At 50.2% G+C, this 21,054-nt stretch overlaps 11 protein-coding genes across 11 annotated transcripts; 4 read left to right on the forward strand and 7 right to left on the reverse strand.

The window, feature by feature from the left end:
• Nucleotides 1-15: 15 nt before the first annotated feature.
• Nucleotides 16-1,362, forward strand: SNOG_06595 (hypothetical protein; the record flags this gene model as incomplete). The annotated part of the gene is made up of 2 exons (XM_001796910.1): nt 16-288; nt 369-1,362. 2 exons carry the CDS (start codon nt 16-18, stop codon nt 1,170-1,172), a joined length of 1,077 nt encoding a protein of 358 aa, XP_001796962.1. The 3' UTR covers nt 1,173-1,362.
• Nucleotides 1,363-1,527: 165 nt separating this feature from the next.
• On the reverse strand, nt 1,528-1,707 carry SNOG_06596 (hypothetical protein; the record flags this gene model as incomplete). Its single annotated transcript, XM_001796911.1, has 2 exons — nt 1,528-1,565; nt 1,641-1,707. 2 exons carry the CDS (start codon nt 1,705-1,707, stop codon nt 1,528-1,530), a joined length of 105 nt encoding a protein of 34 aa, XP_001796963.1.
• A 441-nt stretch (nt 1,708-2,148) lies between these two features.
• Nucleotides 2,149-2,635, reverse strand: SNOG_06597 (hypothetical protein; the record flags this gene model as incomplete). The annotated part of the gene is made up of 2 exons (XM_001796912.1): nt 2,149-2,516; nt 2,605-2,635. The coding sequence occupies 2 exons, from the start codon at nt 2,633-2,635 to the stop codon at nt 2,149-2,151; spliced, it is 399 nt and encodes a 132-aa protein (XP_001796964.1).
• A 933-nt stretch (nt 2,636-3,568) lies between these two features.
• SNOG_06598 (hypothetical protein) lies at nt 3,569-4,267 on the reverse strand (the record flags this gene model as incomplete). The annotated part of the gene is made up of 1 exon (XM_001796913.1): nt 3,569-4,267. One exon carries the CDS (start codon nt 4,265-4,267, stop codon nt 3,569-3,571), a length of 699 nt encoding a protein of 232 aa, XP_001796965.1.
• Nucleotides 4,268-6,108: 1,841 nt separating this feature from the next.
• SNOG_06599 (hypothetical protein) lies at nt 6,109-7,634 on the reverse strand (the record flags this gene model as incomplete). The annotated part of the gene is made up of 2 exons (XM_001796914.1): nt 6,109-6,214; nt 6,292-7,634. The coding sequence occupies 2 exons, from the start codon at nt 7,632-7,634 to the stop codon at nt 6,109-6,111; spliced, it is 1,449 nt and encodes a 482-aa protein (XP_001796966.1).
• A 399-nt stretch (nt 7,635-8,033) lies between these two features.
• SNOG_06601 (hypothetical protein) lies at nt 8,034-9,629 on the reverse strand (the record flags this gene model as incomplete). Its single annotated transcript, XM_001796915.1, has 3 exons — nt 8,034-9,023; nt 9,197-9,394; nt 9,450-9,629. 3 exons carry the CDS (start codon nt 9,627-9,629, stop codon nt 8,034-8,036), a joined length of 1,368 nt encoding a protein of 455 aa, XP_001796967.1.
• Nucleotides 9,630-11,574: 1,945 nt separating this feature from the next.
• On the reverse strand, nt 11,575-11,811 carry SNOG_06602 (hypothetical protein; the record flags this gene model as incomplete). Its single annotated transcript, XM_001796916.1, has 2 exons — nt 11,575-11,721; nt 11,746-11,811. The coding sequence occupies 2 exons, from the start codon at nt 11,809-11,811 to the stop codon at nt 11,575-11,577; spliced, it is 213 nt and encodes a 70-aa protein (XP_001796968.1).
• A 957-nt stretch (nt 11,812-12,768) lies between these two features.
• Nucleotides 12,769-13,621, forward strand: SNOG_06603 (hypothetical protein; the record flags this gene model as incomplete). The annotated part of the gene is made up of 1 exon (XM_001796917.1): nt 12,769-13,621. The coding sequence occupies one exon, from the start codon at nt 12,769-12,771 to the stop codon at nt 13,549-13,551; it is 783 nt and encodes a 260-aa protein (XP_001796969.1). The 3' UTR covers nt 13,552-13,621.
• A 166-nt stretch (nt 13,622-13,787) lies between these two features.
• On the forward strand, nt 13,788-14,891 carry SNOG_06604 (hypothetical protein). The gene is made up of 3 exons (XM_001796918.1): nt 13,788-13,832; nt 13,885-13,958; nt 14,015-14,891. The coding sequence occupies exons 2-3, from the start codon at nt 13,902-13,904 to the stop codon at nt 14,681-14,683; spliced, it is 726 nt and encodes a 241-aa protein (XP_001796970.1). The 5' UTR covers nt 13,788-13,832; nt 13,885-13,901; the 3' UTR covers nt 14,684-14,891.
• A 954-nt stretch (nt 14,892-15,845) lies between these two features.
• SNOG_06605 (hypothetical protein) lies at nt 15,846-16,790 on the forward strand (the record flags this gene model as incomplete). The annotated part of the gene is made up of 1 exon (XM_001796919.1): nt 15,846-16,790. One exon carries the CDS (start codon nt 15,846-15,848, stop codon nt 16,788-16,790), a length of 945 nt encoding a protein of 314 aa, XP_001796971.1.
• An 859-nt stretch (nt 16,791-17,649) lies between these two features.
• On the reverse strand, nt 17,650-19,623 carry SNOG_06606 (hypothetical protein; the record flags this gene model as incomplete). Its single annotated transcript, XM_001796920.1, has 3 exons — nt 17,650-18,358; nt 18,414-18,823; nt 18,856-19,623. The coding sequence occupies 3 exons, from the start codon at nt 19,621-19,623 to the stop codon at nt 17,650-17,652; spliced, it is 1,887 nt and encodes a 628-aa protein (XP_001796972.1).
• Between the last annotated feature and the right edge of the window lie 1,431 nt (nt 19,624-21,054).

Below are 21,054 nucleotides of genomic sequence, written 5' to 3' on the forward strand. Positions count from 1 at the left end.
CGCTCTTGCGGACAGATGCAGAAAAGAAGGACAAAGGAGAGTCGAGACAATGAGGGCGCGGTTGGGTGGACAAGAGCGAGTCGCGAGCTTCGTTTACTTTGTTTGACCACCGACGTGAACGCCCGTCACGGACCACCATGCGCCAAGCCCGCGCGCATCATAGCTTCCTTTGCTGCGCCTGTCGCCGCTGCCTATAATGTTTCTTTCACTGCGCTCCTGCCTCACATCACTGTCACCTTCACCTTCACCGTCGCCGCCCACCCTGCCGCTCGTTCCCTCTCGTTCGCTGTGCGACTCTTTAGTTAGACGCTGCACAAACTCACGCCATCCTCACCAGGACGCCCGTCACTCACGCACCACCTCCGCAGTCCGCAGCCATGTCCTTTCTCAAAGCAAATTCGGCCTCGCGCGTTAACGCTCCGTCGCCCACGCCCTCCAACACATCTGCAAATGGCGCCAAGCGCAAGCGCCCTGCTGAGGGTGCCGCCGCCGTCGTCTACTCGCAGCCCATAGACCAGGGCACCGGCGAGCACGTATATACGCGCTTCACCTACACGGTCAACCACCTGCGCGACAAGAACAAATGGCTGCCGTTCGATGAGATTATGAACTTCCTAGGCGTCAAGGTGGGCGACCCTCAGCGCGAGCAGCTGCGTACCCTCTTCCGCTCCGAGAGCGACGGCAACCGCATCATGTGGAACTCGGCCAACGACACATACCGCTACAAGCCCAAGCTCGACATCCGCAACCCCGCCCAGCTCAAGGGCTACCTGCAGAACCAGAAGTCAGCGCAGGGCTTGTCGATCAAGGACCTCAAGGACGGCTGGGCTACGGTTGCCGACGACATCAAGGGCATGGAGGACAAGAAGGAAGTGCTGGTGAAGCGTGCTAAGGACGGCGTTGCCAAGATCGTGTGGGACAACGACCCTTCGCTCATGCACCCCATGGACCCGGAGTTCATGAATGAGTGGCATAAGATTGCCATTCCCGCGAACCCTGACGATCTGCGTGCGACCCTCATGAACGTCGGTCTACATGCAGCAAGTGCGCCTCGCCAGATTAACGGCGGCGGCCCCAAGCAGAAGAAGAAGCGCGCCGCGCGCCGTGGTGGCAAGCAGACCAACACGCACATGATGCACATTCTCAAGGACTTTTCTGGGATGCGCAAGTAGGGACTCTGTTTTATATGCATAGCGAAGGAGTTTGGAATTTGAATAGCCGATTTGGCTTCGCGAAGACCGTCAGGTTCGCTCAAAATTGATACCAAAACATGTACAGTACGGTCTTATTCTCATATAGAGGGGAGGTAAGCCAGTATTATCGGTAGGCACGAAGATTCTACGAATACAATACTTTTTCTTCCAATCATTACTTCAATCCAAACTTTCCTTTTCTCAAGTCTTGACGGAGTGCAATGCTCGATTCGCTGGGGCCTTTCTCTTAACGTGAATAGTACGAAAATTTGCACTTTGCGGTCGTTCTACACATCGTTGCGCCGCGCATCGAACTCCGCACACATATTTCTGCTCAGGGAGCGCGACGTAGGTGGGAGTTCAGCGGGGGTCCTGTTGCTGATGTTGTTGTGGGTGCGCAGCAGGGGGATGCACGAATAAGAGGAGTTGTTTGAGGAGGTGCAGCACCATGGGTTGGTAGGGAGTGTGTTGAGGGGGTAGATGCAGGTGCGGCGGGTGTCGAGGGGATGGACATGGTGGATTGTGGATTAGTTGGGCTTGGGAATTTTCGGTGATAGGATAGAAGAGTTGGATACATTTTGATATAGGATAGAAGAGTATGGGGATACGATATGAGGATGTAAGGGGTGAGAATAAGTTTATTCGCTCGGTGGGAAGGTACTGTGTATTGATGTTAGGCAGTGATAGCGTGTTTCGCGTGTGAGTAAAGATCCGCTTGTATGTAAGCAGAGATAACTTGATTTGATGACATCTATAGTGTATTGTACAGATTTCTGGGTGGTTGAATGAAAGAAACAGTGTATTGTACGGATATTCAGTCCTCAATTAGTGAAGTGTCAACTTGACAGCTGGCTCTTCTCTGTGATTGTGGCCGGATTATCTTCTCCCGACGGTTTTGTGCTAAGTGAAGTCTGGCTCGACGTTCAAAACATCATTAGCCATCTTGACCGACTTATCATTGAACGATACACATTTCCCGGGCGGTCTTGACGATCTCGACTATCTTGTTGTTGTCGCTGGGGCCTGACGTGGAGAACTCAAAGTCCCAACGAACGGCAGTGACTTCTTTATCCGCCGCTTTCTCGGCAATCAACGGCCGCCACTTGTCTGCTACAGCCTTCTTCCAGTTCTCGATCGCTCCAATGCTCTCCTGGTCTGGCTGCTTTGGCACTGTCTTCGATTCCTCTTTGGCCAGTGCCGCGAACCGTGCATCATAATTCGACAGCCCGCGAAGATTTCGCACTCGAATATTCCCACCCAGATACTGCTCCAATTCGAGCCTTAACTCTGCCCACTTGCGTACAAACCAGTCGCCGTGTGATTCTGGTTGATACCAGCTGTGAGCCAACTCGTGACACATAATGTCCAGGATCTGGCCGATCAAAGCCTCGTCACCCAGATCCTGAGTTACTGGTATATGGAGCGTAATGCGACATGGCCATGGCAAGCCGTTCGTTTGGTACTCCAATCTTGCTCGCCCTTCACGCAAGGAAAGAATAAGCCGAAATCTCCATGACGGGCAGGATTCATTTCGTCCAGCGCCAGTATCGTTAAATCATGGGCTTCGATTAGAGGTTGGACAATTCTCAGCAGAGTTTCGAAAAATTCTGACACCATCATCTTGCTCCAGCCTTCGTATACGTTAATCATAATAGGATAAGTGATACGGCCATTCGTATCCCGTTGGAAGCCAGGTACGGACTGGTACCTAAAAGGACGCTGTGAACAGATTGCCGAGTTTTAGCGGTGGGTTCCAGGTTATCCATCTTGGTAGAAGTTTTCTGTTTAGTTGAGTTGTGTGATGTTTGGAGGAGAAGAGGTGCAAGGGTTTATATGGTGAATGGTAGATAATGAATGCACATCACGGTGGACTGACATAAGTTAGACCGCATGCTTGTGCAATCACATTGCCAACGACCTACGGCTGATTGGTATAGTGTTTATGCTACTCTCATGAACACTCCGTAGCTGCTGTGAATTCACAGTGTTAATTCACTGCTGCCTAGGTAGGCATATCGATCACGCTGTAGTCACGAGGTTAACTAGGATTGATTTTCACAGCCCTGAAAATATACGTAAGCCAAATACCATCATTCTTCTGTACATATTCAGTGCTAGACAATTAGTTGTAGCCATTCTGACAGTGTCGCAGTGTTTAAAACAAATACTTAAAAAGAACTGTTCTGTGATTTGCACTGACAATTGATGAACACAATTATTATTGCATATCGATTACAGCCACCACTTAGAATTGCTGCATATTTGGCTTAACATCTGCGGAAAAGCGTGCTCCTCTTTACAATACAGATAAAACACTAGCTTCTGTTAACTGAGTACTTGCTGAACTGCTTGTAGACTTGACAACAATTCTACACTCATTTCTTCGCATCAAGAGTTTTGGCATGCTGGAGCATGTACCGAAACTTCTTGTCCCATCGCTCTACAGCCTCCATACTGGTGGTGTTTGGCTGGCGTGTATACTCAGGGATGAAAGGAAGCTTACCAGGTGGAAGTCCTCGGTCAGCCTCGATCAGAGTCTTGATCCTATCTGCATATTGCCTGTTGCGCATGTATACCTTTAAAATTCCTCCCAGGTCCTTTTCGAGCTCACTCCTCAGTTCTACCCATTTTCGGAGGAAATCATCTCCGTGCTCTCGATGCCAACAGTGAGCCAACTCATGACAGAAGATATCGAGAAGCTCTCCGAGCGGATACATGTGCCACATGTTTGGGCCCTTAAGTAGCCGTATCTTGATACACAACTCTGCTGACTTTCCGTTCTTCTTGAGAATGCGCTCCTTCTGAAGCATGTAGTTCATCCCATGGTGACGTCCGTCATGAGGCAGCTCCTCGAACAAACTGACTCGAAGATTGTGGGATTTCAGCAAAGGACCAACGATGATAAGCAGCTGCTGGAGGAAATGCCTCATGAAGTTTTCAATGCTGCTTTGCGAACATCTAAACCACGTGATTGTATCGTCTAGTGGGTTGATGCAGGCGTATGCGCTGAACCGCTTGCCATTGTCCTGGTTCTCATGGTGAGCATCACAAGTTTCCCACATTTTGTATGACATATTGAGTTGAGTTACAAGTGGAGTTAATCCAAGTATTGGGCTCTGGAATCTTGTGAGAACGGAACCAAGATTATGAGTAGCTCGGTGTCGACAATTTGCGGTACATTCACACGGTGATCTAACATAAAACTAAATGACAATACACGACTGCCTACTCAATTAGTGAATTTTACAGGCGGATTTAATTGCTACTACGGGAATGGTGCTCACACAGTGCTGTAGAGAATACTACCGCTTATTGAGTTATGCTTAACCCAGAGCTACTAAGAACCGGGCGAGAGAGGAGGTCGGTGTGCTGGATGTGCATAGGCAGTTTACGTAGTGCCGTGTGTTAAAGAAGACATCGCAATTGATTGAATGTGAGTGCACAATGAAGAAAACGTTGCTGATGATACGATTGAACTTGAGACAACATGTGCTATTGCTTCACGGCTTTGACTCAAGAGTTCATATGTGAATGCACTTGATCGGAGTAGACTATATATCCCATGCAAAATATCGTCACTCAGCAAGCAAACGATCAAGGCTGCGCAACTTGATTTTGACGATAAACGTGTTTTCGTGACTTTTTCTATAGCTAAAGTAGAAGTACCGGACACTGACATGTCCGAGTTTTCCATTAGAAACAAACACATGCTTCTGATTTCTATCAGCCGAGTATCCTATACAACACCTTACAGTATTGTGAAAGAAGATCGACGAAGAGCTCATTATAAGATTACGTACATGCCGGCCCGTACATATTTTACAGATTTGGCCTCATTGCCTCGGCCGCAAAGCCCAGCTGCCTTTACAAACTTCTTGGGGTCTGGAACATCGGTAATATTTCCAACCCAACCATAGACGTTCCGCTCCCAGTCCCAGACTGCTAGTATAGCTGTAAGGTTTTGCGGGACATCTAAGGTTTTCATGATGGGCACATACAAATCATTGCTAAATTGTAGCCGCTTCAAACGTGGCTCTTCTCGCAGAATGATAATGCTATACTCAAGTGATATCTCAACCCAGTCGGTAATCATCTTGCATACAGCCCAGAAGCGATCACTGTGATCCATACTCGAGCACGACTGTCCACTCCCTATATAAGAGGCACATGTACTCGGACGCATTCTCTACTAGACGCACGGTACTATATCAATATTGCATACCCTGAAGGCTATTGTAGGCCAATAGTGCTGCGCATCTGAATGAAGCGCGCATGAATTGTTGCAACTGGTAATGCCAGCGACTGAGCTGATACCGAATATCCCGACACAGTGTCATCCCTGCGCAAACCTTAGTCCATCATTGGATATGCTCTAATCTGGCCGAAGTGAAAGATGAAGAATGGAAGTGATAAGGTTTTGCAGGCAAAGAGCCAAAGATGTTAACTACTATTATCGCGTCTAAAGTTGGTCTAATACCCACTGAATTCAGATCACTCCACTTTATTGCCTCGTCTCCAGACGACGGTGACTTCCTCCAACTATTAACAGAGTGGAAGGTCCACATTGTGACATTGTCGTTAGTTGTGCCGCCGCCGTACAGCGACCCAACTTCGTATGCTCCCAGTCTAAATGCCTTCTTATGCAACTCTGTCTGTCTTACACACAATACAACAGCGTAACGAGTACAATCACAACTCCGCCTCATCCATATTCTCTGATCCAAGACCACATCCACCTCGTCGTATCCACGTGCCCCTTGACCCCCATCTTCTCATCAACGGTGTGAATGTTCCCCATGCCGTCTTGATCCTTATCCCACCCAGGCCCGTATCTGAAGGATATGCTCGCTCAAATCCCAGTAGTATCTTGTGTCGGTATTGGCCAGTCATGATGCCCGGTGATACGATCAAGTCTTTACCGTACAGTGCGCGAGTAGTACCAGACAATACACTGTAAGGCGTCAAGCGCGTCGAGTTGGACGAAGTGTGAAGTGTCGTTGGTGTGACCGGAGCGGGCTCCACTGTAATGTGTTTAACCGAAAGTGTAATGCTTGATGGAGTTTCTGTCGCGTTGTAGGCGTTGAGGGTCAGATTGTACTTGTGCGCAACATCGGCGGCTATGGAGGCGATGTGTGCCTTGATGGCGTCGGTGGTGGATCCGACGTTGACCCGATGATTGACTGTAATTTGAGTGCGCTCGGGCAATGCATTGTTCTTGACACCACCGTGGATGATGTCGACTGCGACAGAGCTAGTGAAGAGATATTTGATTCCAGGCCCGGCCTTCGCTGCTTCGATTGCGAGAGCATCTTTCTTACTCTTCTTTGAACAAGTCTTGCTTTTGCTTGACCGTTTGCTGAGCAGCTTGTCGAGCTTCTTGGGGAACTCTGGAGCATGCTCAGCTCCGCAGTTGAGAAGGCCGAGATATGGGTTCTCATCGTAGAGATGGGGTTCGTATGGGTTAGCTTCGATCTGTGTGATGAGCTCGCTCGCCACGCCGATGCCGTTGTGCTTAGGTGGGATGCTAGAATGACCACCCGGCATCCTGACTATAATGTCTACATCAATGTAGCCTTTTTCGCCAACACCAGGAACAGCGAAGTTGGCACCCCAGCTCTCAATATTCACAGCGCCCTCATCAACAATGGCAGCAATCGAGTTGTGGCCGAGCTTCTTGATCAAATAGTCTGCAAGATGATGAGCTCCTTGTCCACCGGAAATCTCTTCGTCAAATCCGAAAGACAAGATGAGCGTTCGCTGCGGCTCGAAGTTCGCAGAGAGGAGCGCCTCAACGGCTGATAAGATGCCAATCAGTTGGTTCTTGCAGTCACTTGCTCCACGCCCCCACACGAACGTCCCGTCAAAGTGTCCGTCAAATGGAGGATACGTCCAGCTCTTGACTGTGCTTTCTGGAACAGGCACGACGTCCTGATGGGCCATCAGCAGATTTGGCTTCAGGCTCGCATCCTTGCCCGCCCACGTGTACAACAAGCCATGCGTGTTGACTTTCTCGAGCTGTAGATTCGCATGCACAAGCGGGTAAGTCTTTTCCAGATACACAGCAAAGTCGTAAAAAATATCCCAGCGCGCATCCTCGCCAATCTCGCCGAGATCATCATAGCTCTGAGTGGGCACCTTGACTGCACCGGACAGGCGCTCAATAGCAACCTTCTTGAAATCATCAGATTCAAGGTACGCTTGCATATCATCCAGCTCTTTAGACGTCTTGGCCGGTACCAGTGGCTGGACCTGAGGGCATCGCGGCTCGGTCTCCCCGTGCGAGGTTATTTTGGGAACCCATCCTGGTGCGGTGATGTAATAATGGGACGAGAGCCAAAAGACGGCCAAGAGAAGGCTTATGCCAATCAACGACGATCGATATACGAGATTCTGCGATCGTTCCGACCGAGCGGGCACTGGGACTCCCAAGTTCTTGGCCATCTTGGTAGTGTTCAGTTGGATGAGAAGAGTTCAAGAACGTCGTGTTGCGCGGGGATAAGGTCTCGTCAAACGCTATGACTAGGCTGGATACGGAAGGTATGTTTCGTGCCTATCTCGAAATCCATCGGATCACGACAGCCGTGGATCGCGATCTGCCTCTACACAAAGTCAACGGTATATTATTAGGTTCAAACGGCAAGCACGATCCTGCACAGTGTTGTGCGAATTCTGTGTACGGTAGCCTCACTAACTGACTCGCAGCATCGTATACAAACTCTGTTAGTGTTACCAGGTCTACCCGGCTAACTCTCGACAGCGGCCTCGGTCCTTTATTCACGGCACATCAACATAACAAACGGAACACATGGGAATTCGAACAGGGTACATTTCTCAACAGTCTCATGAAGAGCACAGAACCTTTTTCGCCCATCTGTGACCCATCTCCAAATCCTCGACGCGATCTTTGCTCATTTGACTGTTCGCACGGCCTTGATTGACAAACTTTGGCCAGGTGTTGGTCAACACGAGATACTTGATTTCGCGTTCCGCAAAGTCAAATACGAGTTCGGTGAAATTCTCAGGGATCTCGAAGTCGGCTAGAACCTCATCCATGTGCACGTCTTCCATCCGAGTTACAGCACGGAGGTTCGCTCGGCCTAATGTGTCAAGATTGACATTTGACGACGACGTTAGCTCAGTCGTGGAGCCGTGCGGGCTGTTCTTGCTGTAGACATCCGATTCGGAAACCTCGATTTTGGCATTGTCGAATGGTGTAGCGTTGTCGGAACCCGATGAGGAGATCGAGTCGCGCTTGTTGCCGTAAAGGAGTGTCGCGGCGCCCTCGAACATGACGTACAATCTCTTCATCTCTTTCGACGATATGTTGATTGGGAACTCGGAAAACTCCAGTGAGATGAAATGAGCGTAGATGCGAGCTGCTGCGATAAACTGGCTGCGCTGATGATCTGCGGTTGAGCTCTTTGGTGCGAACCAGTGTCGTCGCCAGTCCGCGATATGAGTGAGGAAGCTGACATTCTCTCCTGAGAAATCCTTCAGTGCAGCGAATTGAAGGAGCGGAATGGCGTTTGTTCGTAGCGCGTTTTCGAGAGCGGTCATGGTGAGCATGTCAGACTTATTAGACTCGAAAGAGCTCGTGCTGTTGACTGTGACTGCACCGGCTGACTTGAGGGTTGTGGCAGTCGAAGAAGCATCTTGGCTTGAAATGGAGCCATGCTTGTCAAGTCCGCTCGCTGCTTGTCGCTTTTCCCAGTTCGCGATAGCTTCCAATGTTTCCTGGCGAAGAGAATTGCCCTTGATGACGTCGAAGATGGGGAACCCGATGGCACATAATTCCATGATGAATATGCAAAGAGAGAACTCAGGTCGGGGCTGGGAAGTAGGCGTTCAGGTGTTTGAAACCTGGAGCGTACAAGGCCGCAAGCCATAGAGGAGATGCTGGCAATCTGAAGATGTTAGATTGGTTGTAAGAAGAGGGATGGTAAAGCTTACCCAGCAATGCAACAGCAGATAGTCTGCAACCTCCAACCATGCACATCGCGGACGCTGCGAGACTTCCATAGCAAGTAAGGGGCATATATCCAGCTCCAGAACAACTGCCACACGATGGAAAGCCACCACTCCCAGCCTTTGGCACAATCAGCGCGCGCTTCTTCTCCGGTGCCCTTGACCGTGTAGTCGAAAATTCCGTAGCCAGGGTGAAATTTCTTAGACCCAAAATAGACAAAGATCGTAAGCAGGAACTAGATCACAAGATTAGCACAGGGGACAAGATCTAGAATCGCCGAGCAATCTAACCTCGACAACCATACCGACACCGATCCATGTCAAGGTCTGGTTGATATTGTCGGCCCGTTCCAGCCCAGCAAATATCCTCCTCCATCGACTGTTGGCAATGGCCTCAGCCTTCTCCTCGTTGATGGACTTGTGATCCTTGAGGGTACTCATGCGTGCGAACTGTTTCTGTCGACTGGCCATGTGTAGAAACTGACTGTTCGCGGCATGGAACAAAGCAATACCAAAAGGCAGCCATATACTCATGACCCAGAATTCCGTGGTGCAAGAGATGTACGAACCCACGGGATAAATGATAATGGAGATAGCGCCGTACAAGTGTAGCGAGAATACACCAGCGAGAAGGAGAGGCACTCTTCGAATACGTAAGGAAGGTTCGAAGCGATGAGTCCAAAGGAAAACCATGCCTCCGGCGAGAGTAAAGCTCTGGAGGTTACGATGTCAGCGAGATTCTCATTTGCGTTGCTCAGAGAAACCTACCCATATGATGAGAATGGAAATATATGCCCAGCCGAGGCCGTCGAGCATAGCTTGAACCATTGTGAATAGAGATGTCGAAGGACGGTGAAGGAGCCTGGCCTACGAGACTGAGCTACAGATTCCAGTGTGCAAAGGCCATCCTTATATCATTGGGGCGTTAAGACGCGCGAGGGGAAAGTATCGATTGTAGGCCACCCATGTGTCAGACCTGTCCAGACTGTAGCGGCATGGAGATATCGCAGATCCAACCCATGTCAGTGTTAGGATAACCTGTCATCCCATGAGGCTAGCAGGCTATTCCCATGAAGCCTGCAGGTGTTGTGAAATTTGACAGGCACTCTCCATGCCGAGTTGACGCTAACAATGAGCTTAGGAGGCCCTTAGAGGTCAACAGGTTAGCGTGGTGGTAGGAACAGTTTAGCACTTCCCCGGGCGGCTGAAACATGGAACCCGAACTGACCAGGTGTCGATCGTCATAAACTTCAGTAACCGGCGACCAAGATCAGCCCCAGGCATTAATACCCATTTCCATGGCGTTTGCCTGATCCTATTGGAAAGTGATCTCCAGGGCTACCCTGTTTTTGACATCATTGAATAATGCTACCATGGAATAGCAGTCGTTGCCACACTCAGCTGTAGGATGGCACGATGATAGGCGGCGTTCTTTCCTACCCCACCAGTTCAATGATAAAAAACACTATTGACATGCGGTAGCATAATGCTGTCTTTATGAAAGGCACAACCGTTGCGCGGCTCCTCCATTCCGCTGGCAAGATGCACAACCCTAAGACGAACAGACAACGCATCGCGATTGCATGTCAAACCTTACCGAAGCGTAAACGAGCATGTGATGTTTACGGTTCCTGTCAAAGACTGACTGACAGCCGTTGTACTGTTCTTCCCGATAAACCTTTTCGCAGTGCTTTCGAAGCATGTATGCCCTGGCCAAGTTGTGTTTCAGGAGGCTATGGTCATGGGTCCGTGATCACAATTTATGGATGCTCGGCCATTTTGACAAAGTTCCTTGCGTGCTGTCGATCTTTCAATCACGAGGGCCGCCCCGGCTTACATGTGCTGGACCAGTGGGAGATCCTAGAGCCGCGAAGCGATTGCAAGATGCAGACGCAGCCCCTTACGAGTCTTCTGGGCAGACAAGGCATAGGCGATTTCAATCTTGCTGTATTGTCAACGTTTGCGCTAGAGAAACTCTATAGTTTCAAGACCTGTCGAAATGAGTGTAACATTCGAACTTTTGAATGGCAGTTTTACGCGCTCGATGTGACGTTGTAAGGTTTTGACATCTAGTCTGTATCAACAGGCGAACGTCAGGTAGATTGGTACGCCTATCGGCCAATGTGCACGAAAAGCAGGAATGCGCGTGTTCGCCTACATGTCGTGCTCAGAATGCCATAGGCATCGATGAAGACACCCTCAAGCGGGAGTGCTGCCACCGGATCGTCCCGAACATATCATGTGAAGCAAGGACAGCGTACAGTCTGCAGGAATGGCCCGAGCAACGCTGCTCCTGCACAGCGCGGACTCATGAGATCTCGGTCGATGACCTGCAGGAGTATCGTCGCAAGTAGGGACTTTGGCTAGAAACGTAATGATAGCATGAACTGCGATGGTGACACGCGCACGTGGTAGCTCACCCAAGGGCGCCTTCGCGCAGTGAATGCTGGTCGATAGTTGTTGGATCGCGGCGAATGGCGTGCAGCGCTTTGCGCGTGTCGATCGTGAACGCGTTTTCCGTGAAATGACTAGAGGCTGGCTGGTGCATGTCGTTAAAACGTACCTGTAGCTATTCAGAGTTGTGTACCAGAGTGACCCAGACGAGAAAAGAAGCTAGAGCGACGGCATAATTTCCTGCGGAGCCTGCCGTCATTGCATATGCAAAATGCAGAGCGACTCCTCGTGTAGGTTAGCCGGTCCAGTAAAATTTCACCAAAAACCACGACCCCTTTTCACCCATCCTTTGGTGTTAATTCCTCGAATTCGAAGGCGACGTCGTCTGTGGAACGAGCACTGCGCGTGCTTCCTGCGAACGCATGAAAAAGCAAATGATCCTTGTTGAAAATTCCAGGCAGTGGGTTCAAGGGCAAGCGCAACCTGGCAATTTTGACGCGGCCCGTCCACGTGACATGATCAGATGCAGCGGGCGGGGATCTCCGTGGTTGCACTGGGCTTAGCCTTTGCACACCACAATATCAAAGCTTGGCCACATCCCGATTGTCAATTGAGTGATGGTCGTTGATTGAAAATGTTCGAACTTCAGAGCGATCTTTCTTTGCATAACTATCCGAGCCGAAACCGGCCTTGGAACACTTGACCAGGCTGTGCTAAAGACGAGAGGGTGGACCGCAATTGACTTTTCCGACCATGGGCTTTGGCTCAATCTGATGGTCAACTGGCTCGGCTTGATTCGATAAGTCAATGTTGCTGATCGAAACTGCTGAATTGTTTTCTTGATTTCAAATCAGAAGAAACACAGTACAACCCACTCCATTCCAGACTAAACCCACCGTGCACGAGACACATAACCATTACCCTCCTGAAAACTCGCTCGTGCGTTCCCAGTTGTCTCAGGAGCCTTCAGATAGCTATGTATACCTTCAAAGTCTCTTTACTGCAAGCTCTCAGATCTCCGCTAATCGCTGGATTGAATGCCGAGGTGGGGCAAAACTTGCATCATCACAATGCCGTCGAGATATAACCAGGGTAAATTCTAGCCAAATCGTCATGATGCGGCCGATGTCCGCTAGTTCCGCACCTCTATAACAGAATGCATTCTCAATCTCAATCACGCGTACAGCTTTATTCCAATCACCTCACAGAATCGACAATGTCTTACGCATACAACAAGACCCTCGTGGTAGGAGCTACTTCAGGAATCGGCTGGGCGCTCGCCGAAAAGATTGTTCAGGATGGCAAGCAGGTTATCCTCGTTGGACGGAGGAAGGAAAAGCTTGATGAATTTCAACAGAAGTATGGCAGCGAGAAGGTCCAGTCTATCGTCTTCGACATCAGCAAGCTCGAGGAGATCCCAAACTTTGTGAAGGAAGTGACGAGCAAGCATTCGGATCTCGACTCAGTCTTCCTCAATGCAGGCATACAGCGCGGCTTCGACTTTTCGAAACCAGAGACGGTGGATCTGAGCATGTTGGAGATGGAGTTCCGGACAAACTACCTGTCATACATGCATCTGACGACTGCATTCACGCCGTTCCTGCAAAAGCAGAACAAAGAGACGAGCTTCATCTACACCACATCCGGCCTTGCACTCCTGCCTTTACCGCGTTGCCCAAACTACTGCGCCAGCAAGGCCGCACTGCATCATATGATCCTTGTACTTCGCGAGCAGCTGCGCACCGGGCCGGGTAACATTAAGGTCATAGAAATCTTCCCTCCCGCTGTACAAACGGAATTGCACGACGAGAAGCATCAGCCCGACATCAAGGACGGACGCAACATCGGGATGCCATTGGAAGAGTTTACCAACGAGGCTTGGGCGGGCTTGACAGAGGGCAAGGAGCAGATTCCTGTTGGCTTTGTGGGCAAGGCGTTTGATGCTTTCGAGAACAAGAGGCAAGAGATGTTCCATGGTCTCATGATGAAAATGCACTAGGCGTGAGGAAGAGCATCGATAGGGTCCAGCATCTTCTGCGATAGAGGAATGTATGCAACGCGATCATATTTACCTGTCTCACATGCGAGGCTTCATTGTGATTACAAAGGTTGCGTGAAAAGCAGCCAATACATGCACAGCCTCAATGCGAATTGATGCGGCATGGCTGTGCCGTAGCGCGCGTCGCTACTCCACCTCGAACGCCCGCGCTCGACCGATCAGCTCCCGACACCTCACCTACTTGCCAGGCACACAACACATCGCTTTTTAGAGCCCACCTGGTATGTTGCAGTACTGCGCAACTGGTACGTGTTCGCGCGCTGACCTTACAAGACAGGAAATAGCCCATCATGACCGACAGCTTCAGAAATGCGATGGTGAACAGGTCTCTTGGGGACATCAAGAACGTATGTCTCCACACAACCACCTATACCTGTTGTTGCTGCCTCCTAAACACATGAAGAACCTCCAATTCCTCGTCGAAGCCGGGACCATCACCTCCGCCCAACATGACACGATTGTCTCCCAACTCCCCGTATCCGCCGAGAACACCGCCCGCGCCCTGCCGGCGGTGCCAACTCAGGCCATGTCGCACATGAACATCAACAGCCAGCCTACGCCCGCAGCATCACCAGCACCCGAGAAGAAGTCATCGAATGTTGGCTACTATGCCGACAACCACAACACCAATGCGCCGCCGCCAGCGTACCCCTCCGCTCCTCTGGCCCCCGTCGGGCCCTCCGTGCTCGCATATGCCTCGGCGCTCTACCAGTACAACGCGCAAGACGCCGGCGACCTCGCGCTCATGCCCAACGACAAGGTCACCGTGACCGAGTACATGAACACGGAATGGTGGAAGGGAAAGAACGAGCGCACCGGCATTGAGGGCATCTTCCCCGCCAGCTACGTCCGCAAGGACGAGAAGTCGATGATGCCCATGACGCCCTCGGCGCCCGTCCCCACAAACTACGGCAACATGCCGCTCGATGTCGCCAGCAGCGCGCAGGCGCCGCCCCAGGAGCCCAGCAAGGCGGAGCAGAATGGAAAGAAGTTTGGCAAGAAGCTGGGCAACGCGGCCATCTTCGGTGCAGGTGCGACTATTGGCGGAAAGATTGTCAACGGGATCTTTTAAGTTGACTTGTGCAGGTGCGACGATTGGAGGAAACATCGTCAACAGCATCTTCTGAGCTGTTGATTGGTGTTGACATGTTCTGGCTTTGGCGTTTCGGGTCACGGGATATTCATGATAAGTCTGGGTTTTTTCTGTATTTCAGCTGTACGTCATTTCGAACTACTGATTGCCATCTCAGAGCGCAATGTGATTGTTGCAGCTGCCGAAACCTGCTTGTCCCTATTGCTTGCTGTGTTGTTTGCCATTGCACGTGACACTACTAAACGCTTCGCTCCTTCCAGCGCATCACCACAGGCGCCTTCCTGCTTCGTCAGATTGCGTTAACGCGCATACACATCAGTTGATTCTGCTCCGAAGACCATCAATGAACTTGTAAGAAGACAGCTCATTGACTGCGCCGCATTCACGGTGTACGGTGTCACCGTGGCACTATCAGCTTCACAAATGCAATCAGCTGCGTTTGGTCCGAGTACGGCTCTTCATAACTCACTGTATCACTACATCTTCCTCTTCAACAATGCAGCTGTATGTATACATACTCCTTGTGTCACCTCCTCCACTTCCACGAGCTAGTCACCAAAGGTTGCCTTCCTCGTCTGTTACAAGCCACCTCCAGTCTCTTGCAGGCTACCTGCAGTCACCAGAATGCAAGTGCGCGGCTCAGAAATAACAGCACCAAGGAACGGCGTGTACGATCCGTCAGCAAGGCCAGGGAGCGTACACAGTAACCCGGCAGTGCAGCGCAACCCCTACGACGCGAGACAAGCCATTACTCAACCAGCTCAGTTTGCATCCAATCCTCACGATGCGCGAGCCAAAGAAGAGGCTAGAGTCAAGTTAACTGATAAAGTATGCGCGCCACCGCAACCGGGCTGTGTGGGCACAAGCACTTGTACTCTTCAACGTCGTCGGCATACCGCTTTCTCAAGGCGTGTACCTCGAGTACTACTTCAACGCCGCGCTCGCCGGATGTAGCCTAAGCGCATTATCGATCATACCTGCGCTACAGATTGCGTGCATACTATGTATACCGATCGTTGTCGGGTGGTTTTACCAATGGAGAGGCCAGCGGTCAGGATGGAGACTTATGTTCTTCAGCGCTATAATACTGGCATTTGCTACACAACTCGCGCTCCAATGGATCGAAAACTATACGGTCACGATGCTTTTACAAGGGCCAATTCTGGGTGCTGCGCTTGGTACCTTGTTCCCCCTGAGTACAGTGGTGTTGAGCTCGCATTACCGATTCAATCAACCCCTGGTGTCGATGCAGAGCGGCCTCATGGGCTTCCTCGGAGCTATCATCTATGCATTAATTGCTAGGCAAGGGCTTGAAGTACGAGGCAAAGGTCACTTTGCGCCAGCCGCCACCGCAAGTATCCTTTGCGGCACACTCTTGACTGCATATACTCTCATTCGTCGAGTCAAGGAAAACGAACTCCCACCTAATTCGCAAGAGTGGCACTACAACATGAAACTGCCCAAAAGCATCAATAAGATTTGGAAAGAGGAAGGCACAATCTGGTTCATACTCGGCTACATGCTCATCTTCTTCGCTCTCCTCAACTTTCCTATATACATCTCTCTCGTCCTTACACAACCACCCGCCATCACCGATCCAAAGACTGCAGCCTTCGTCCCCATCATCACGCACACGACAGCCGCCATCAGCGCATGCATCAGCGCCAATCCCATCCTTCGCACACGCCTAGGCCCGCTCAACACGTTTATCGCATCATGCGTATTCGCTGGCGCGGCTTCGCTTCTGCCATTCTTCATGCCAAACCTTCCCGTCGCACTGCCGTGCGGTGGCGCATACGGCATCAGTCTCGGCGCAATCATTTCTCTACACATGAAAGTCACGACCATCTTTCATGGCGAGAAAGTCGTTTGGCATCCCGACATGCCAGTCCGAGCTGCAGTCATGATGGTGGTGGCGGGATGCAGCGCCTTTGCTGGACTACTTGCTTCCGCATTTATCATCGAGAATGTGGAGGGCGGGATGAGGATCGTGGCGAGTATGACGGCTGGATGTTTGGTTGCGGGTGGGTGTCTGATTGCTTTTGCGAGGTGGAGGAGATGTCGGAACTTTTGGGTCGCGATATAGATTTCTTCATGCAATTTGATGGAGGGTAGGCAATATGCATGTCCACTTCAGTCGCATGCATTCACCAGCTTCATGAAGTTGTTAGCGCAAAGACTTATCTCTTTAGTAGAAGTATGACGGATTTTGTTCGCTCCTCATGTCCTCTCAATGTTCGGCTGTTTTTGTCTACATGGTCTTGCACATTGTTACCGCAGTCGAATCAGTTCCCTACGCAACATCACATTATGCCAGCACTGCACCGGAACATCTCATCCAGAATATCATTTGCGACTTTCATCGGAGTTTCTCGGATCTATCCGATACCCTGGTTTCGTAGCTTCGACAGCATGACCTATGTACCCTTTCATCGTGACGGACAAGCATCTTCCGGGTGCCTTTTTTCTTTAATCGGTCCAGATAAATCCTCATGCTAATGTGTTCGAAATGAAGTGTTCTTCGACGGTCTCGAGGCGCGAGAATTCAGGTGTCTCCATGGGTTTTGGCATTACATGGGTCGCACATTGTGTGCCATCAAATTCTTGAGAATCAATCTTGTCACTGTTACGAAGCTACGAACAAGGGAAAGTCTGCGTACATGTTGTGTAGAAAATTGTGAGTTGAGCCAATCACGATAGCAGTCTCACTGAAATGAAGACACCTGTCACATAGGAGTTGTTTATTTCAGAGCATGCGCAGCTTATTTATTTGAAGACATTATGCTGCTTATTTTGCAAGCCACAGTGTCTTCGCAGGCCTGGTATTGAGGTAATTTGGGGATTTGAGTGTCGTCCCACCAAGTGCAACCCAGTACTTATCTCCATCGATTCAATTGCAAACCATGTCGAGAGCAACAGCTTGACCTTATGACGGCTGTAGTTTCTCAACCCTTAGTCATCACTCTCACAAGCCCTACATCCTCACTGCTCTCTGACTGTTCGACTGAACACCGTACTCTCTTGAGTCCTTCCTCTTTTTGAACGTAACTTCTTACATCTGCCTCATTCAGATCCCGAAGAATTGGTGCACCAAACACGTGCGCAACGTCCAGAGGATTGAACGAGCGTAGAACCACTATATCGCCCTTTGCGTCCCAATAAAGCGGTAGAATGGCTACGACCGCAAGAAGACTGACAATAACCGCGCATACTAGATATGTAGTATTCATAGTATAAGCAACAAAGTGTCTCTGGCCAATAACGTCAATGTTCTGTGTCCAATTTTGAGTGCGCGATAGGGCTTGTTCAGCAAGTTCGGCGTTTCCAAAGAGAAGCACAGAGTCGGCAACAGCAGCTGCGGCGACGGCGGTACGGAACACAATCTCGCGTAGCCTGTTGAGTACGAACTGGGTTGGATCTCTAAAAGTGGTGCTGCAGCTGACGTTGTTGATGTCGCCATCGATGAAGCGCTTAGCGAGCGAAAGACGGATATTTGCGCCTGCAAACGGACCGCCGTCACCTTCCGAGTATATCGATATCTCCTCGTTGAACTCCGCCATGTACCACGAGACCCAGTGTTCGGACGGGCTCCAGGGGTACGCGGGGTTGTCGAAGATTGTAGGAAACGGAGGAGTGGGAAGATGCCAGGTTGGCCTACAAGAGCTTAGTTGTTTGGATATTAGGATTTTGCTTGCTGTGGGGTCCTTACGTCTCGAACAACACTTTGTCGTCCTGCCAGTTTTCACTCCTCAAGCTCATGGTGCCGTTGGTTAAAGCAATGTCATACTCAACAACGGCGTGGTGCAGCGAGCATTTGCGAAGCGAGAGATCTCCACCACAGATGGGTTCAGACTTGAATAAATTAGTAACTTGGAATATGCCTTTATGTTCTGTGGCTATTTTCGCGTTGCGATCCGTGTTGTCCGAGCGATTGGATATTGAATCATCCATACCGCTTGCCAGAACGGCTGAGCTATTGAAGGCTGGTACAGCACTCCCAATCTGATTTTCGGGGTCTTGGTACATCTGTATGACGGTACTGTTTGGCGAGTTGTCCCATGGGATGAAGGATACATCTGAACACCATATTTTGAAACCGTAGCCCCTGAAATGCATCAGCTTGATAAATGTGAGCATACCCTACTACGTACTTTGACTTTACTCTCGCAATGATCGCCACAAGCTTCTTCATTGCCCGTGACGCGTATGCTTATGGGGGCTCGCTCCACGTAAGCATCATACACCCCGTCAAAGAGCAATCGGTCCCCAATTGAGCCTTGAAACAAGAAATTCGGCGGCACAAGTTGAGCGACCTTGATTCCCAGACTTCCAGTTGTGTTCAGCATAGCATTGCCGTCAATCATGGATGCTCGCTGAAATAGCGGCCCTCGTAAGGCTGACACGAGACAAAGCACCGACACGGCAGCCAGTTTATCGCCGCATAGACAGAGGATGTTCTTGAGCGCACCTAGAATAGATTGTGACTCGTAAAGGTTGTACATACTACGTAACGTGGTACCGCGGGCTGCTCTGCGCCAAAAGGTGATCTCGGCCGCTTTTGCCAACGCAAACATGGTCAATCCGTCCATGATTGCTGACAGGATTGAGAGCCATACTTGAGGTTGGATGTTTACATTCTTTAACTTCCAACGCTCAATTGGTGAACCACGGCTCGCAAGCAGCACGCCTACCGCGGCGCCTGTGAGGAGAGCGATGGAAAGTAACGCCGCTGGTCCTTGGAGGGGAACTTGTGTTGATCGACGCTTCAGGTGCGTATGCTTGGTGTTGCACATATCGTTCTCCAAATTCTGCTCTTGAGGCGGTAACCGCAACCCGGTGGTGGTGTTGGTCTCGGTAGCGTGATCTGAGTCGCGACCGTCGACGCGCTTATAAGAAGGTTGAATTAGCGGACTTGTCATACTGGTAGCCGATTATTTGTCTTTTAGATGTCGTCGATTATTGTCGTTGAGATAAAGCGACTCGGGTAGACATAGTGTAGGTGCGAATGTGTTTCGGTGAGGTTTCAAAGGGTAAGGCGCAGGCGGCACAGTCCCTCAGAACTTACAGTTCGATTTACGATTGGCCATAGTCTTACCACGATAGCGCCACCTGGGACTCTTCCCTGCTACGCGCTGTGGTCTCCATACAACCAATTTTCCAATCAGCAACAGAGCAGCCCACAAAACGGCCACACGCCGGAGAGGCGCGCGCAAGAGTGGTAAGAGATGTCTAGAAAAATTGCGACAATTCCATATCAAGTCCAAAGACTCAGCTGTTGTTATGCTCATCAGTAAATACCAAGAGAGACCTCGAGAGTTTCTCGCGGAGGTCTGACCGTCGTTGAGGTTATGTCATATACTGAGTTTGAAATGCAAATTAGAATATGGGCACGCACTTAGAAGAACTTCTAGGTGTAGAGTGCAAGAACCCTGAAGTTGAAAAGCTAGGCGACACCTCTAAAATGACTATCTCAACCGCACGCCAGAGCCAATTAAGTAGCGAAGGTAGAAGTGAGCATATCAACGTTGATAATAATTCATTGAACAAAGCATATAATGTAAGAACTAACCGCGAGTACGATTCGATGGCACATGTGTTTTCATTTGATGTGGGGGCCACACCCAATACATACTCAACTTGAAAGTCAAGACGCCTTACATGTTACGTATTGTACCAGCACGAATGCCGGATATTGCAGTCACTCGATTGTTGTACGGAGCGTAGAGTAATTTGAGTCAAAGCAGCTGATCATTGACTGTGTAGATATTTTTAGCTGACACTACATACAGACCGCACCCATACCTCGGCTATAGGCAGCCGATCTTCATTCACATGGTCGACATTCCCCATCTTGTGGCGGTGATATTTCCTCGCTCGCGACATCCCCACATGTGCTTCTCCCGTGCAACGTCCTCATCGCTTTCGTATCCCAAGCCCGACCCTGGCTGTCATCCCCTCATTCCGCTGCGGGGTGAAGACGCATTTCGCTGTCTATCCCTCGGCTCTTTTCCCTCTCCATGCATCAACAACATACGTAGGTATGTTGGGCCGTTCGACCCGCTGTTCACGTGAACCTCATGCTGTCCATGACGAGGATGCAGTCGGGAGGCGCATAGGGAGGCGCATACCGCAACGTTCTCGTGCCGCTATGACGCTTCCAAAAAGCTTATGCAGCACGCGTCGGGTCCCCTCAACCGTTTTGTGACATAACAACGTTCGAGCTAACACATCGACTGCTTCTGCGCTCTTAATTGTCTCAAGGACGACTTGATGAACGGCAGGTTGATAAGGTTCATTGGATCGGTGGTATGAAGGACCGACAATATACTTCCAGCAAAATCTTATTGCGT

Source organism: Parastagonospora nodorum, assembly GCF_000146915.1.
Source record: "Parastagonospora nodorum SN15 chromosome Unknown scaffold_9, whole genome shotgun sequence".
Lineage (NCBI taxonomy): Eukaryota > Fungi > Ascomycota > Dothideomycetes > Pleosporales > Phaeosphaeriaceae > Parastagonospora > Parastagonospora nodorum.

What these genes read in the sequence shown, in the direction of transcription:
- SNOG_06604 (XM_001796918.1), top strand. Translation starts at nt 13,902, where the DNA reads ATGACCGACAGCTTCAGAAATGCGATGGTGAACAGGTCTCTTGGGGAC. An exon ending in CTCTTGGGGACATCAAGAAC is followed by an intron (nt 13,959 to 14,014) that starts GTATGTCTCCAC and finishes AAACACATGAAG; the next exon opens with AACCTCCAATTCCTCGTCGA.